The sequence below is a fragment of the Stomoxys calcitrans genome, chromosome 4 (genome assembly GCF_963082655.1).
Source record: "Stomoxys calcitrans chromosome 4, idStoCalc2.1, whole genome shotgun sequence".
Lineage (NCBI taxonomy): Eukaryota > Metazoa > Arthropoda > Insecta > Diptera > Muscidae > Stomoxys > Stomoxys calcitrans.
In genome coordinates this window covers 31,254,365-31,272,096 of record NC_081555.1, presented here as the reverse complement: position 1 = coordinate 31,272,096, position 17,732 = coordinate 31,254,365, and the positions used below count along the sequence as shown (strand labels likewise).

Here is a 17,732-nt window from a genome sequence, read left to right as displayed (position 1 = left end):
CCCATACACAGTCAACCAGCCAGCCATGCAGCCAGTCAGTAGAATAGTCCGCACTACGCTCTCTTATTAAAATGCACTTCAACGGAATGTTTCTTTTATTTAAACAGCAGGTAATAAACAATCAATGTCGAATGTCATTAATGCCCTCGTTAGTCAGCTAGTATAACAGAGTGCAGCAGCGCGCATTCTTCACTCTTAAGTACTGCCATACAATTGAAGCAACATGTAAATCAAAAGTATAACAGACGTTTAGTACCGTTTCATACATTTTGACAGGCGAAGAGTTTGTTATTGTTTTTTGATTGAAAGACCCACAGGTGTCAAATTCTTTAAGTCAAATGCAATTACCCAGCAAACTTAACGGTCATTATCTGGAAAACGTGATGTGATAGCTACAAATACCAATCATTATTTGACTCATCAAAATTAAATGGAATTATTTTTCGACTAAAACACACCATTCGAGGAAATTCTTTGATACACAACGGCTCAGTGCGATATTGTTACGTAACAAACAAAACACAATACAACAGCGATTTCTAAGCGAAAGGATAATAAGTCATAAACAATACCAAGCATATTTATATATATATATATATATATATATATATATATATATATATATATATATATATATATATTTACAAAACTTTATGTTAGTTTATTTGACAGATTTACTTTATAGAACTGTCAAATAAACCTATTTAAAAGCTTCATTAAGTTTTATGAATAAGGCCGCAAGTATTTATATTATATTTGCAAGTATTTATAATCTATTTCCAAGTATTTATATTCTATTTCCTAAAGCTAAGGAAGAGGCCTGCGCATATTCAACTAGATCACCCTGTCTGAGCCTCTACTCCGAACTCGGGTCAAAACAAAAATACAGAAATCTCAATGCAAATGAAGAAAAATAGGAGAAATATAGTGGGGCTGTTTCGGGGGTGCAAACTTATTCAACGCGAATCGGATACCGTCTCCGGCTTAATTCTCCAACTTGGACTCTCCACTCCGCAGACCTGATGTGAACACTACCAAATTTCTGGGCTTTCCAAAGGAATTTTTTTATACCCTCCATCATGGCAAGGGAGTATACTAATTTCGTCATTCTGTTTGTAACTCTCTCAAATATTTGCCTAAGACCCCATAAAGTATATATAATCTTCACCGACATGACATTTAAAGTCGATTTAGCCATGTCCGTCCTCTGTCTTTTTTCCCTTGTAACCAACACACTGGGGATGTCCCCTATATATGCAGTGCATTGCGTTGGCAAATTTAAGGTTTGGAGGGGGGAAAGTGGGAGTAGTGTTTATTGATATTCGTTTTAAATTTCTGAACGTCAATGTCGGTGGGAAAGACATTAGCCGGATGTCGATTCCACATACGAATGGTTCGGGCGAAAAATTAAATTTCTCGGGAATGCATGGTTCGGCCGACTGGCCAATCAATTACAAACGGGTGTGAGTTCCTGGCAAGTCTTTTATTCCTGGTAAACATCCTAACGTCAAGGATAAGAATTCGAATATCACTGGAACACACGCCATGAAAATAACGATAGAGCAATACAACGCTACCCACATTCTGACGATGTTCAAGAGAAGCAATAGAGTTGGATACCCTACTGTCCCCAATCAACACCATCACTCTCCGTTGAACCCGGTCAAGTAGCTCCAAGGATGATTTTGGAGCTCCTGCCCATATATGAGAGTTATATTCCATCCTCCGCCTGATGTAGGTAGTATAGATAATGAAAAGATCAGACGAGGTGAAATATTTCTTGCACCGCTTAAGAAAGCCCAAACACTTGAATGCTTCTTTCGACACTTTGAATACGTGTTTTGACCAACGGACATCACATTGTATCTTCATACCCAGAACATCAAGAGCATTTGACTGTTCAATATCTATACCGTCGATAGATATCGACGATTGAAGTGGATTAGTGAATCGCTTGCGAGACAAGAAACAGGACTGCGTCTTCTGTGCGTTAAAGTCTACTCTGTTCATTCAACCCCATTCGGAAATGGTCAACAAATCTTGGGAGATTTAATTTAAGTACTGGGCCTATGGCGGATTGAATATGAATGACACAGACTACTGTCATCGGCGAATGAGTAGACTGGATTCGAAGTCTGACCCAATAGATCGTCAATGAAAATATGAAAATAAGAAAAAGGGAAGGGAAAGGAAAGGACAGAGCCTTGTGGCATACCTGCGGTCAGTGTATACTCATCTGATGAGAATCCTTCTACAACAACTCGTAAAGTGCGATCCCTGAGAAAGATCGATATAAATCGAACGAAGTTATTACCGACTCCAAAAGCGACAAGCTGTCGAAAGCACACAAACTTTCTGTCTGTCAAAAGCACGCAAACTTTCGAAGTAGTAAAGCTAGCCGCTTGAAATTTTGCACAAATACTTCTTATTATTGTAGGTTGGTTGGGATTGTAAATGGGCCATATCGGTCCATGTTTTAATATAGCAGCCATATAAAGCGATCTTGGATATTGACTTCTTAAACCTCTAGAGGGCGCTATTCTTATCCAAGTTGTGGCTCTTTCTAAGGCGCTTGTTTATTCCAATGGTAGCCATGGGCATTACAAGAAATACTTTTGCTCCTGTTCTTTAGACATTACAATGAAATAAACTGTCTAAGCCATTCTGCTTAGCATAGCCTAATATCGAATTGTCAGTTAATTTGAGCAAGAATCGAATGTTTGTCTATGCTGTTGAACGAATTTTCCAAGTCCACATTTAAAAATCAAAACAAATTGCAGGAAAATGTTATTCAATAATAAAAGGAAAAATAACTGAACAATTACAATACAATGCGTTTTTAGTTTTGTTTTTTTTTTTTTTTGTTTAACAAAAAGTAACGCTCGTTTACATGCATAAGTTGCTCACCAGTCAGGTTTGCATGCAAGAGCAGGAGGAGGGAGAGCGTGCACAAAAGTTGTATTGCGGTTGAGTGGCTGTCTGGGGGCTACTCCTATTACTTTTTACATAACTTCGCAAAGAGCTGGTGCTGACCCATTGGACCATTTTACTTTCAACATTTTTAGTCTTGTCTGTTTGTATGTCTTATATATTTGTATGTATTTATATTATATTATTTCTGTAATAGCAATAGTAGCTTCAAATATTTTTGTACATACATATACTTGTATATAAAAGAGTTTTATTTTTTTTTATTTTATGCGGATATGATGAAGACATCTTGGTGGATGTCTGTTTGCATTTTGGCTGTTCGGCAATACTGCTGCGGACTGTGTGTGTATGGCTCAAAGCTTGGCTTTGGCTAAGCCATAGTCCCCAGGCTGGTTGGTTGCATGATTGTTGCTTGGTTGGTTTTTTCTTCTTCTTCTGCTTTGGCTTCGTCTTTGTCTTGCGAGTACAACAAAAACAATGCCAAAACAAAAAAAATGTGACTTTAATTTAGCAAAAGGTCAGTAAAAAATATTTATTAGATAAAAAAAAAACAGAAAAACAAACAAGGCATCAATGCAAAAACCAACAACAACTATTGCTGCATTGTTGCTGCGACGCTCTATAACAATAACTGCTATATACCTACTTCTTTTTTTCGCTCATCACTTTTAGTTTTAATCAATTTACATAAATATTCATGAATTAATGTTGCTTCTCTCTCACTCTCTCGCTCTCACTCACACACACCCCCTGTTTCTCTTACGGTGGCTGTGTTAAAATTTAAATATGTGCAACAGCAGCAGCATCGTTTGCTTTAACAATGGGAATGGCATAATTTGCTGTTATTTACAACACATTTATCCCCCTGGTATCGAAATGGTATTAAAGTATTAGTCAATCGTGTAACACACACCACCTTGGAAATAAATTAAAAGCCCTTAAATTCATTTGACTGTTAGATCTTCCAATAGTAATGAGTGACCTGCAAACTTGAAGATGAAAATATATACAAAGGAAAAGAAGATCTTAATTACCCTGAAGGTAAGAGACAACATAGGATCAAGGGAAAAAACATATGTAATCAACATAAACATGTGTATGCAATACATCAGTAGAGAAAAATGTATTAAAATGCTCAGGGTATTGTAACAATTTGTAATGAAGTATGTCTCATTGAGCTCTCAAAACTGTTATAATGGTTGAATATGGCTTGAAAGAGTTTCGGGTAGTTGAACTGGGCATTAATTTCCAAAAAAAAAGCAAAAGCATAATTGTAATCATTAGCATAATGTAAGTGTACGGTTTTATAAAAATGAGTTCGATTTATCGTTAATCGATTGCGATAAATAAAATAAATATGAGAGGAAAGGATGCTTCCGCTTTGATTGCAGACCAATTAAAGCAAATAATTAAAATAAAGATGAAACGATCAATACCTTTATTGATTTGAAGTGAATTTGTAATACCAAAGTTTAATAAATAAAATGATCGAGCCTACCCTAATTGGATCTAGTCGCGATCACTTATGTATCCGCCGTTTATTTGTGTCTTTTGCCAATTGCTTTTATTTAGGGTCGCTGCAGTTAAAGCGAGGCCACCGTATCGCAGAGGTTAGCATGTCCTCTTATGACGCTGAACGCCTGCGTTCGAATCCTGGCGAGACCATCAGAAAAAATTTTCAGTGATGGTTTTCCCCTCCTAATGCTGGCAACATTTGTGAGGTACCATGCCATGTAAAACTTCTCTTGAAAGAGGTGTCGCACTGCGGCACGCCGTTCGGCTATAAAAAGGAGGCCCCTTATCATTGAGCTTAAACTTGAATCGGACTGCACTCATTGATATGTGAGAAGTTTGCCCCTGTTCCTTGGTGGAATGTTCATAGGCAAAATTTCCAATTTGCAGTTAAAGCAACAACAAATACATCTGGTTCTAAATGCGTTAAAAATTTCAATTTTTCAAGAACCCAAAGGTAGGGCCCTAACCTTTTTTATACCCACCACCGAAGGATGGGGGTATATTCATTTTTTCATTCCGTCAGCGTAAAAATCTAAGACGATCTAGCCATGTCCGTTCGTTTGTCTGTTGAAATCACGCTACAGACTTAAAAAATAGATATATTGAGCTGAAACTTTGCACAGATTTGCAGGTTAAGTTCGGAGATGAGCTTTATCGGACTATATCTTGATATAGTCCCCATATATACCAATCCGCCGATTTAGAGTCTTAAGCCCACAAAAAGCAAATTTATTATCAGATTTTGCCAGTCGATACCCTGCTTCAATGTGGCCCAGATCGGTCCAGATTTGGATATAGCTGCCATATAGACCGATCTCGCGATTTAAGGTTTTGCACACATAAAATCCACATTTATTATCCGATTTTGCTGAAATTTGGGACAGTGAGTTGTGTTAAGCCAGTCGATATCCTGCTTCAATTTGGCGCAGATCGGTCCAGATTTTGATATAGCTGTCATATAGACCGATCATCTGATTTAGGGTCTTAGACTCATAAAAGCCACATTTATTATCCGATTTTGCTGAAATTTGGGACAGTGAGTTGTGTTAGGCCCTTCGACAACTTTCTTCAATTTGGCCCAGATCGGTCCAGATTTCTCGATTTAAGGTTTTGCAACCATAAAAGGCGTATCTATTGCCTCATGATTTTCTCGTGAGTGCCCTGTGAGTCGTGATTTTCTCGTGAGACGTGAGTGTCTAGTGCCTTGTGAGTAATGATTTTCTCGTAAGTCGTAAGATTAGTAAATTTTCGTCTCGTGATCGTGCGTGAACGTGAGTCGACACAATAAAGTCGTACGTGAGCGTGCGTAAGTAAAATTTTGTCTGGTGAGCGTTAGTGACTCACACGCACATCTCTAGCTTCTATGTATGGCCTAATACCTCACAAATGTCGCCTATATAAGGAGGGGATAAACCCACTGAATATTTGTTTCTCGCCAGGATTCGAACCCAGATGTTATGGTGGCCTTCGGGAAACACGCACAACAACGGTTTTTAGTTCTGTTCTATCCAACGACAGCAAAACGGTAGAACTCTTGAAGCCTCATTTGAGCCACATAATTTTTGGACCATTCACATCCCGCACTTTGTGACCACCTGCTATACGTTCCCTTCGGGCCTCATCGGATACGAGCAAAAGTTTTTGTAGGCCCCAGAGGCGCACTGCTTCACACCCACCTAAGTGACCACCCCGTATGTTTGCCAAACAGTTACTCTAAGCGTCCATACTTAAAAGTTGAAACCATGCTGTAATGTCTATGTTTTTGGAAAGACCTCTCAGAGATACTTCAGCAAGAACAACTTCAATGGAGAATAACTTACCCCCCAAGATAGACAGCCAATGCCCCAGGAGACCTGGTACATTTAACTAAGTTCATGTTTTAGATCCACTAGCACTTTGATACTCCAGCACATTATTGGACTTGATATATTTTTATAATTTTTTTCTATAAATCAATAATAGTGAAAACATGGCTATAGATTACAGTCATAATCATACCACTTTTCTAATTTCAATTTTTAATTTTTATGAATTATTTTTAAGGCTATTTTGTTTCCTGGTTTGTGGTAACCCTTTTCGTCTATGAGACGAGGTACCCCTGACAACAAATGAATACTTGAAACAAATTTTAAAAATATGACAGAACAAAGAAAAGGCAAAATCTATAAAACTCACCGTTGTAAATATGTCGCCACAATCGAAATAAATGGCGGTGGTGTTCGATGAGGTTTTCGTTGTTGTATTGGTGGTGGTACTCTTTTGCACAATAGCTGCAGACATTTTCGTTTCGGTTTTTTGCTGTTTGCGCGGGGGTTCCTTTTAATAAGACATGCAACAGGTTGGCTTGGCCACAAAAAATAATAATAATTTACAGCTCCAACTATCTCTTTAGTAATGTAAATACGTATGTATATATACAATCTTCGTTGTTTTGTTTAGTTCTGTTTAAATAATTTAGACACTGGGTTACTGCTTTTGTTTTATTTTATGGGTCTTCGAAAAATTAACGTTAAACAGTGATTAAAAGCAATGTATTTTTTTAAATTAATTTCTTTTTTTCTTTTCTTTATTTTTTAAGTCTGGCGTCTGTGCGGACTTTTTATAACAACTGCATTATTATACAGCACGCGTGGGGGATAGAACGAAAGTAAGAAGATGCGATAAGAGTTTTTTTCTCAAGGGATTTCTCACACCACGTTGAGAGAAGTTGGAGGCATTGGCGCTATGTAGAACAATGTAGTAGGCCCAACAAACAATCAGAACATAACACTCACTGAGAGAATGATGTGTCGTTCTCTTTTGTTCTTTCTATCTCACAATTTCAAACACGAAACTTTGTTTCAAAACCCCGATGTTCAATTACGCATGTATTTTAGCAACAACTGTTGTACACCGAACCGACGATGTCAATCCATCCAACGATCGATCGATTTGATGAAAATGATAATTGTGGGGACACAAACATTCATTTGAACTCACACTATAATAATCGAAATATATAAATGGGCGAGGGGAGCAAGCAACTAAGACGTTGGCGACGACAATGTTTAAATGTTAGCGGGCGAGGGAAAAGAAAAGGAATTTTAACGAAAACACACACACACAAGATTCCAGTCTCCTCCTCACATCACAAGATAAAAAGATTTTTTTTTATTTCCTTTATTGAATTGAAATTGTTTTGATTCTTTGGAAGACATAAAATTAATCGCTTGTTATTTTATTTGTTTTCTTTGATTTTTTGTGTTTTTTTTCGTTAGATTTGTTATTGCTTTTTTGCTGTAGTTCTGCCCGCGTTTCAAACGTGTTTTCTTTGTTTCGCGTTTCCCTTTCGATTCTTCTCACGTTGTTCTCTCGATTCTAATTCTGAACACAAAGTAATCACTTGTTTGTTTCTTTGTAGTCTGGAGCCTGTCGCTTTGCAGTCGTGCCTTTTTCCTTTCTTCCTTTCCTCTCTCTTCGATCAGATCGTTTCGACTGTTTATGTGAGACTAAAGTGGCGTTGAAGTTTGTTGCTTTACTTAACTTTATTTCTTTTGTGTTTTTGATTTTTTGTGGGTTCGTCGTATCGTCGGTTATTGCTGCTCTGCTGCAGATGTTATTGCCATTGTTGTTGTTTTTGTTTTTGTGACGGTGGTGCTGCTGTCTGGCTGTGTGTTTTTATTTCGTTATGAACTCAAGTTTAGTTTAGTGGTGGTATTTCTTTATACGTGTGACCCGCCGCAACCGCTGCTGGTGGTAGTCCAAGTAGTTTTGTTTTTTTTGTTTGATTACGCTTTGCATGTCAAACAGACAGCAATAAGAAAATTCCCATTTTTTTCGACTCCACTTCAGCCCACTATATGCTCTTACCTCGCTTTTGTATCTTTGGTTGTCAGAATATTCTCCTCGTGTCTTATTTATTACTTGTTGCAATGCGCGGTTTTTTTTAAAAAATATATGTACAGATGTCAAATTATAAAATTTAATATCACATAAAAAAGTAACATAATTTGATTTCAATGGCCACTTCCTTTTTTTCACTGGAGTTGTTTATTATTCCCGCACTGGAGTTATTTATTATTGACGAACCAACCGGGTAGGACAATTTGTTTTGTTCTTTTAAATTGACTAGTTTCGCTGTTTCTTTGCCAATGAACCAAAGTTGTTTGGTTGACGATAGGGCTGGCAAATTATCGATAGTCACAATCGATAATCTAATAATAAATATCAATACGATCTCATCACCTATTTTTCAAATGAAAATGAGAAGCAAAAATCAGGAGATCCATTTATGTAGAAGCAATATCAATGCACAGACCAAATAAAACCAAGATTAATAAAGTCAGTAGGAAGTCATGAGAGAAATCATTGTACAAAATGTTAACCTAATCGGATGAAAATTGCGTCCTCTTTAGGCCTAATGTATCTTATACATTAAGTGTCGGATCGCTTATTTTTATTTAAATTTGCAAAACATTTATTGAGTCAAAAAATTTAATATCGACATTTTGCCAGCTCTAGACGGTAGGGCTGGCAAACAATCCCAAGGTAGGTTTAAAAAGGTGATCTCACGAACAGCTGTTAACAGACGGCCAGCTTTGACAATATTAAGATGTCAGATTTTTGTTTGCAATCTCTTTGTTGCTATCTTCTTTCTCGTATATTCTCTGCTTCATGTACGCACACGTATACACACGTAAGATGGCGGATTGCACCATGATTTTTGGAGGGAAAATTCATCTATAGGAAGGATATCTATTGTGTGTGATTGTACCATGAACAACTTCAGTGATTTTTTTGACCTCAAAGTCGATTTTCAACTTTTTTAGTCAGTAAAAGTAGAGCTGGCAATATATCGATGGCAGTATCGATATTTAATTTTATGTCTGAATGTCGATTGATATTTTTCCCATTGATACTGTCGGCAAAATTCAATTTTTTTTTGCAAAATTGAACAAAAAATAAACGATTCGACACTGAATGTATCCCATAAGATACATTGTGCCTCAAGAGGGTGCTATTTTCATCCGATTGGGCTAATTGTACAATGGTTTCTCTCATGACTTCTAAGTGAAATATAGGTGATTGGAAATTAACGACAGTATCGATATTTATTATAAGAAATGTTGTGGTTATCGAAAGATTGCCAGCTCTATTGCAGAGTTTACATCGCACATCTTTTGAATGGTCATTGTAATGGCCCTTTTAGACAGCATATCATGATCGTACTCATCGTGTATACGTGTTGATTACAGGTTTTGCCATCGATTTTATTTCTTTTTGCATACTCTACTTTTCAATTCCTAACATTATTTGTCACAGAACGTGTTTTTCAATATCTGTCAATTAAGGATTACACATTTCTTTGTAAACGGCAATCGATAGTCGTCATTCATCGAAAAAAATACAAATGATTATGATTTTGATTTTAATGTGCCGTCTAAAAGGGCCATAAGTAAAAGTCGACTTCGATTTTTCCGAGTCAAAAAGTCGACTAATCGAAATCGAATTTTAGTTCCCTATGTCCAATAAAAATAAATGAAATATATATAAATACGCAATTTTTATGTTTATATTTTCATATAAACTTGTTCTAATCATTATTTGATAATGCTGAGTGATAAAGCTATAAAACTTCTAGTAATTGGAGAAAGTGGAGTGGGGAAATCAAGGTATGAACAAAAATATTTCAATATTATATTCTATTATTTTATTTTGCGTATTTTCGTATTTTTATATATATTTAGATCATCGAGAGTGATGACTGTATGTGGACAGCGTGTGTATTTACAAATACATAAGAATTTCTAGTGTTTCAAACGACCAAATCTCAACTGACATAATTTCCTTATATCGGTAGAGGATTAGCGGAGTTTGGGGGGGTAGTTAATTATATATTTGGAGTTAGGATTATTACGCAAATCAAAAAGGAAACATCGGAAATGACAAAAATGAAGAAGATATAAACTCTGCCACAACAGTGGCGAATAGTCTACTCTAAAGAACAATGGCTTATCTTTTGGTTCAACGTAAAGTTGATGTACATATAGAGGTGCTAAACCTTATTGTTATTCTCCAACAGCTGGAGGAAAATGTAACCTTTTTTTATCTATATTAACAAATTGGTATATTTATATCAACCAATTTCAGTTCACCTATATAATGATGACGTCATAACATTAAACGTTTCCTATTGTTTATGTTAAACTTTGAGATTTCACCATATCTGTACTGTAGTCGTCACAGGCCAATATAACTAGAGAATCCCACATGCCGATTTTTTTTATAAATTTGGCTAATACAAAACCAAAAACTTCAAATTTTATTCACATAAAACCAGATAATGTTTTACAGTGCATACGTTTTGTTTATCGGCGAGATGGCTTTTGCTCTTAACCCTCTTACTACAGTTAATACCTGGTCGGAGTTTCTCAGACTCTTGAGTGAGTTACTGCCACAAACTTTGCTAGGTGCTCAGATGTAGCCCGCGATTTGATATACTCAGATGGTATGATATTATGATACAACACAGTGTCGAAGCCTGGTTGCTGACATAATAACCGAGGAGAAGATAGTCTGCGCAAATAATTCGCTTCAATGTTTCTAGTTCGTGCCTGATATACTACTTGTTATATTGCAAAGAGCAAGACTGCATGTCATGCGATCCTTGAGCTAAAGCTGATTAACCTGGAATACGTGCGGAAGGTTAGGTTGGTTTTCATCTGAAAGGCGGGAAACCAAGCTATTCATTACCCAAGGATTAAGGAAGAAGAGAACATAAACAAATATTCGGCTGTGGTAATCCCCTCCTAATGTTGGCGATATTTGTGAGGTACTTTGCCATGACTATGGCGCTAAACGCCTAGGTTCCAATTCTAATGAGAACTTAAAAAAATCTTTCGACGGTGGTTATCCCCTCGTAATGCTGCCGATATTTGATAGGAACTTTGCCATATAAAAACTTCTCCCCAACGAGGTATCGCTCTGCGGCACTCCGTTCGAGCTTGACTATAAAATAGAAGCCCCTTATATTATCATTGAGCTTAAACTTGAATCGGTCAGCATTCTGTGATATGTGAGAAATTTGCCCCTGTTCCTTAATGGAACGTTTAGGAAAAATTTGCCTACAGGAAACAGCTTGGATAACGGCCCATATGATCTCTGGTGAGAGACATGAGAAGAAGAAAATTTATCTGAATGGGGAAGAGCTGGCGCACTACCGAAGCCTGGAAAAAGATTCCGGAATAGCCGCCTTCCACCAAAAAGAAGGTGGGATTTATCCTTCACCAAAAAGAAGGATTTATCCCACCCTAGAGCTCTTGAGATTCTCAGGTCTTTTGAGGAGACAAGTGTCATCATTGTGGTTGGCCGCTTACAGACCTCGTTGAGTGTGCGTTGGGGAAGCTGGGAAGTTGGGTGGTGACGAATGGGGTTTGCATAAACCCCAGAAAATCTAAGCTGGTACTATTCACCATAAGGACGAAGTTTGGCTTCGCTATCTCCCTTTGCATTGCTCTCAAAAGTGAGAGTAGTACTTATTGTTCAGAAATAAAATAAAAAAGTGCGTTCGTTCTACTCTTTTGTGCGGGCTTCTTAGTAGGATAGACGCTTTCTCGGTTGATAACTGATGTTGCCTATTGTATCTGCGGATTAACTATGTGTGTCTAGCTTTCGTGCTGTATCAGATCTTATGCTTCCCAAATCGCAGCTACAAGGTTATGTTGCAAATGAATTTTGGCAACTGGTTTTGTTGTTGTAGCCACTTATTTGCATGTGGAGGTAGCGATCCTCGGCAAGCTTGTGTAGGTGAGCAAGCTCATATCGTCCATTCCAAATCTATATCTAATACATACCGAGAAACACATCTATGAAATACCTACCTCATCCCTCGAAGATAAAAAATTGAATGTGGTCCGAGAAATTTCAAAAATTCATCTTCTCTATGGAGCGAACCTGCCGTTAATTGCTTAAAATTTTGAGCATGATTTATTGTGAATAAATTTAAATCCTTTTTTTAAAGCCTTCTATGTCGCTTTGTGGAAAAAATTCGATGAGAGCCATGACTAGTAGGATCCCACGGGTTGCCAGATGAACTATTTATGATAGGAGGCATAATGCTGATAAGGCATATGCATTAGCGCCTAGAAGAACTCATATCCGATGATTGGAATCTCAGCTTATTATGCCCCACACGGAAGAAAGGAGACACGACATTGTGAGAAAACAATAGAGGACTAAGTCTCTTTTTCATCGCATTCAAGCGTACTCTGCGAAACAATCTCGGTTACTAACTTCAATCTCGGGGACTTCAGCAGAAAGTAGAAGAGAAAACAATTAAAAGCGCGACATATTCAGCCAGGCCGAATCTTCTATACATCTACAGATACAGAAGGACCGTACTTATCATGACTCTCAGAAGTCATGAAATACCCTACACCTACAAAGTGGGATTGTGCCTTGCTTAGAGACGGCGTTAATCTCCTTCTGACACTTCAATATTGATCGTGACTTTATCTTCCTGGTTGTATTGCCCTGTCCTCGTCCTCCTGTAATCACCACACCACGACGTCCTCCTGTAAACACCACATCACCTTAGGCATTCAGTGATCGCTCCGATCTCCGTATGATTCTCAAGCAGTCGAAAACAGATCTCAGTCCCTGGGTTCTTAATATAACCCCTTAGGCCCACTCTCCTCTAGCTTAGATCCATCTATGTAGCATGATCTTCCAGATAATGCCAGAGTTCTGTTAATCCAAGACTATGCCGCTAGTCCTCGAGCTCAAGTGTAGCACAGTGAGATAGAACCAAAAAAAAATCTAGTAAAAAATATGCCGTGTAAGAACGGGTAGAGATATCGCGTTGAAATTTGGAAAAGCTAGGGCTACGAAGCAGGTTTCGTTCAAAATTGAAAAAAAAATTAAAAGTCGAATGTCCCTGTAACAAGACGAGATAAGACCTTAAACGGACTTTTTTTAGCAGGGAATTTTATGCACTATTTAGCAGTCACAACTAATTTTCGAAATACCGAGGTGACCAATTCTACAAATCTGCCAGAAGTCGCCTGGACAACCCAGAGTCTTGAAATTTTGCATACGAACTCGTTAACACCTCGGCTCTAACCAAATTTCAGGGAGATATCTCTAGCCTTTCGGGGAGATATCTCTACCCAGATCGGTCTAGATTTGAATATAACTCCCATATGGACCGATCTCTCGATTTAAGGTCTTGGCCCCATAAAAAAAGCATTTATTGTCGGATTTCGCCAAAATTTGGGACAGTGAGTTGAGTTAGGTCCTACGACATCCCTCTTCAATTTTGCCCAGAACGGTTCACCACCTTAGGATACTTTTATACCCACCACCACCCCGGTGAGAATCATGACCTCACCCCGATGAGAGTCATGACCTCACCCCGATGAGAGTCATGACCTCATCCCGATAAGAGTCCTGATCTCATCCCTCCTAAACAAAAAAATGAATGAGGTCCGAAAAAAATTGTGTATGTTTTATTGTGAATGAATTTATTTCTATTTTTTACAGTCTTATACGCCGCTTTGTGGAAAACAAATTCGATGAAAGCCATGATGTCACCATTGGTATGGACTTCAAGAGCAAAGTCATGAATATCGATGGCGTTGATTATAAACTGGCGCTTTGGGATACAGCCGGTGCGGAAAGATTTCGCAGTTTAACTCCCAGCTTCTACCGCAAAGCACTGGGAGCAATTTTGGTGTATGACATTAAAAACCGCGAATCACTGGTAAAACTGGAGGCATGGTTCACAGAACTGGAAAACTATAGTGATAATCCAAATATATCAACAATTGTGGTGGGCAACAAAATAGATGACGAGCGCGTTGTTAGTCGAGAGGAAGGTTTAAAATTTGCTCGTAAACATCGTTCTTTGTTTTTGGAAACTTCGGCAAAAAATGATAAATTTGTGGCTGATGTGTTTAGAGATATTGTGGAAAAGGTAAAATCTCACCATGCTTCAGGCACAATGAAGAAATGTTTAAATAATTTTTTTTTTATTTTATTCCAGATTGTATCATCGGAACATTTTGAACAGCTAAATAATGGAGATAGAATTGAGGTTCGTTCAGATGATGACGATGCTGCCGCCTCGTATTGTAGATGTTGATCATTATCTAGAAATGGTTGTATGTTTGCATTTGTTTCTGTCACTCTTCTGTATGTATGTGATGCAATATTGAAGAAATACTTATTAATCATTTTTACCATGTTTATGTTATAGTTATATAAACTTTTCTTTTTGGTAAGGTATTGATAGAAAAATCTAGTATTTATTATGTAATCTGTGTACCAACAGTAAATCTCTATATCATAAGATAATAAATAAACTTAACATGTGTAGGTTTCTACCGAGTTGCTAGACCTGTTTATTTTTCTTTTATTGTTGATATAAAGTTTACAAAACTTTATACTTATAAACGTTATGCTAGTGTCAGACGTTGGCGGCGAAGAGGATACCGCAGAACCAATCAATGATAATGGCATAGAATGTTTACCTCCTAGTCAGAATGAGGTCTAGGTAGCAGTGACCCGACTAAAGAACAAGAAGGCGGCAGGAGCCGGCGGGTTACCCACCGAACTATTGAAGACCGGCGGCGACACGCTGATAAAGCGTATGCATCAGCTTATCTGGCTAGAAGAACGCATACCCGATAAATGGAACCTCAGCATACTATGTCCCGTGGCAGCCGGTTGTACGTACCGGATTGACCCGATGGAGTACTTCATCGGCAAGGGCTGCCGCCTCAGTGTACAATACACTGCTACAACAACAACAACATGTCCCGTACAAAACATGACACAAGATGGAATGTGCCAACTACAGAGGAATAAGTCTCCTCCCCATCGCATACAAGATACTCTCGAGCGTACTGTGTGAAAGATTAAAACCTAAAGTCAATGGGATAATTGGGCCCTATGAATGCGGCTTTAGATCTGGCAAATCCACCCTGAGCCAGATATTCACACTGCGCCAAATCCTGGAAAAGACCCGAGAAGGACAAATCATTACCTACCACCTCATTGTTGACTACAAAACCGCTTTCGATATCCCTTACGTTCAAAGGTATTTCAAGCCATGCCTGAGTTTGGTCTCCCTGCAAAATTAATAAGACTCTGCAGGATGACACTTGCTGACACGCGTTTCTCAGTAAGAATAGGAAAGAGTCTCTCCGAACCATTTAATACCAAACGAGGTGTCAGACAAGGAGACAGCCTATCGTGTGATCTCTTTAATATTCTGCTGGAGAAGATTATACGAGATGCCGATATGGCACACAAATCACACAAATCACACAAACACATTCTATTCGCCTATACCGTCGACATCGAAATCATAGGTCGGTCAACGAAGGTAGTAACTGCTGCCTTTGAAAGATTCGAAAGAGAGTTAGTGAAAATGGGTCTGGCAATAAATGGAGATAAGACGACATGGATGGTTTCAACTCCCAAAACACCCTGTACAACCGAGCAGATAAAGAAAATGGAGAAAGTTGGGAGCCACAACTTTGAGATAGTCAGTAGCTTTTTCTACCTCGTCACCGCCGTAACCGAAACGAATGACACCAGTTTTGAGATAAAGCGAAGAATAATACTGGTGATGCTACTTTGGACTAAGTAAGCAGTTTAGAAACAAGGCCACCTCTCGACAGACGAAGATTACACTTTACAAGACACAGATACTACATGTGTTGTAAATCCCATGGCAGCCGGTTGTACGTACCGGATTGACCCGATGGATTTATTCATCGGCAAGGGCTGCCTCCTCAGTGTTTAACACACTGCTACAACAACAACTACATGTGTTGTTATATGGTTCTGAGGCATGGGTATTTGTGAAAGCAGATGAGGCAGTGCTTGGGGTATTTGAGAAAGATTCTTCGTAAGTTTGCGTTAATGGAGAATATAGGCGACGTATGAACCACGAGCTGTATGACGACAATAGCATAGTTACACGCACCAAAATACAACGGCTAGGTCATGTTGTCACAATGGATGAAGAAGCTCCAGCATAGTAGTCTTTTGAAGGCAAACGCGGTGGTACACGCAAACCGGGAAGACCAAAAGCGCGATGGAAAGATCAAATGGGGGAAGACACCTCGAAACTTGGTGTCAGAGATTTAAGAATGAGCGCAAGAGATCGAGGCGCTTGAAACGCTATTCTACGTTCAGCTAGAGGAACAAATGTTCTTTCATAGCCAATTAAAGTAAAGTAAAGTTTAAAAAGTATTTATGTAAATTACAATTTTGGTACAGGCTTTAAAATTGTCTTCTTGACGACAACAATCTGGAATTTGTTACAGTTCAAAGGCCAATGTAAATCCTAGACCTTATACGCCTGAGGGAAACAATACCATCCATTTTTTGAAAAAATAGACATTAAAATTTCTAAAAAGCAAATAAAATCGATCGTTTGCTGAAAAAAATTTAGCAAAAGACACTATTTAAATTTTTTTTCCCTTTCTCTACACAGCTCAATACCGGCAAACCATTTGCCAATGTCTTTCATTGGAATACCTGATTTGCCTAATTTGGGACTCATGTTGGTTTTAGAAGCTCACAAACTTCTGTACCTTTTTAGCAACAACATCGAGACGTATTATATGGATACAACTGTGATCATGTCGTCCTTAAAAAGGCAAATAGTCCAGTTTCCTTTCCAAGATAGCAAAGAAGAACAATCAATGGCGGTACAGCGGCGAATAAATACTAAAAAAAATCGATCCCATGGTAGCCGGTTGTACGTACCAGATTAACCCGATGAAGTTCTTCATCGGCAAGGGCTGCCGACTCGGTGTATAACACACTGCTACAGCAACAACAACAGCAGCAACACTAAAACAAATATTTACAACTTTCCTTTGACACTACACGGTAAGTATATTTTTCCAACTTAACGACTACTAAAGGGTGATTTTTTTGAGGTTAGGATTTTCATGCATTAGTATTTGACAGATCACGTGGGATTTCAGACATGGTGTCAAAGAGAAAGATGCTCAGTATGCTTTGACATTTCATCATGAATAGACTTACTAACGAGCAACGCTTGCAAATCATTGAATTTTATTACCAAAATCAGTGTTCGGTTCGAAATGTGTTCATTCACCGTAACGTTGCGTCCAACAGCATCTTTGAAAAAATACGGTCCAATGATTCCACCAGCGTACAAACCACACCAAACAGTGCATTTTTCGGGATGCATGGGCAGTTCTTGAACGGCTTCTGGTTGCTCTTCACTCCAAATGCGGCAATTTTGCTTATTTACGTAGCCATTC

At 38.2% G+C, this 17,732-nt stretch overlaps 2 protein-coding genes across 2 annotated transcripts in view; one reads left to right on the top strand and one right to left on the bottom strand.

Moving 5' to 3' along the window:
* The window catches only part of LOC106083906 (protein TIS11), a 103,470-nt gene extending 94,908 nt beyond the window's left edge, over positions 1 to 8,562 (bottom strand). Inside the window, exon 1 of the mRNA XM_013247209.2 lies at positions 6,622 to 8,562. Within this exon, the coding sequence (XP_013102663.2) occupies positions 6,622 to 6,726 (105 nt within the window). The 5' untranslated portion in view covers positions 6,727 to 8,562. The remainder of the gene's footprint in view (positions 1 to 6,621) is intronic.
* A 1,354-nt stretch (positions 8,563 to 9,916) lies between these two features.
* LOC106083931 (ras-related protein Rab-18) lies at positions 9,917 to 14,820 on the top strand. Its single transcript, XM_013247253.2, has 3 exons — positions 9,917 to 10,097; positions 13,966 to 14,398; positions 14,468 to 14,820. The coding sequence occupies exons 1-3, from the start codon at positions 10,036 to 10,038 to the stop codon at positions 14,564 to 14,566; spliced, it is 594 nt and encodes a 197-aa protein (XP_013102707.1). The 5' UTR covers positions 9,917 to 10,035; the 3' UTR covers positions 14,567 to 14,820.
* Positions 14,821 to 17,732: the final 2,912 nt, after the last annotated feature.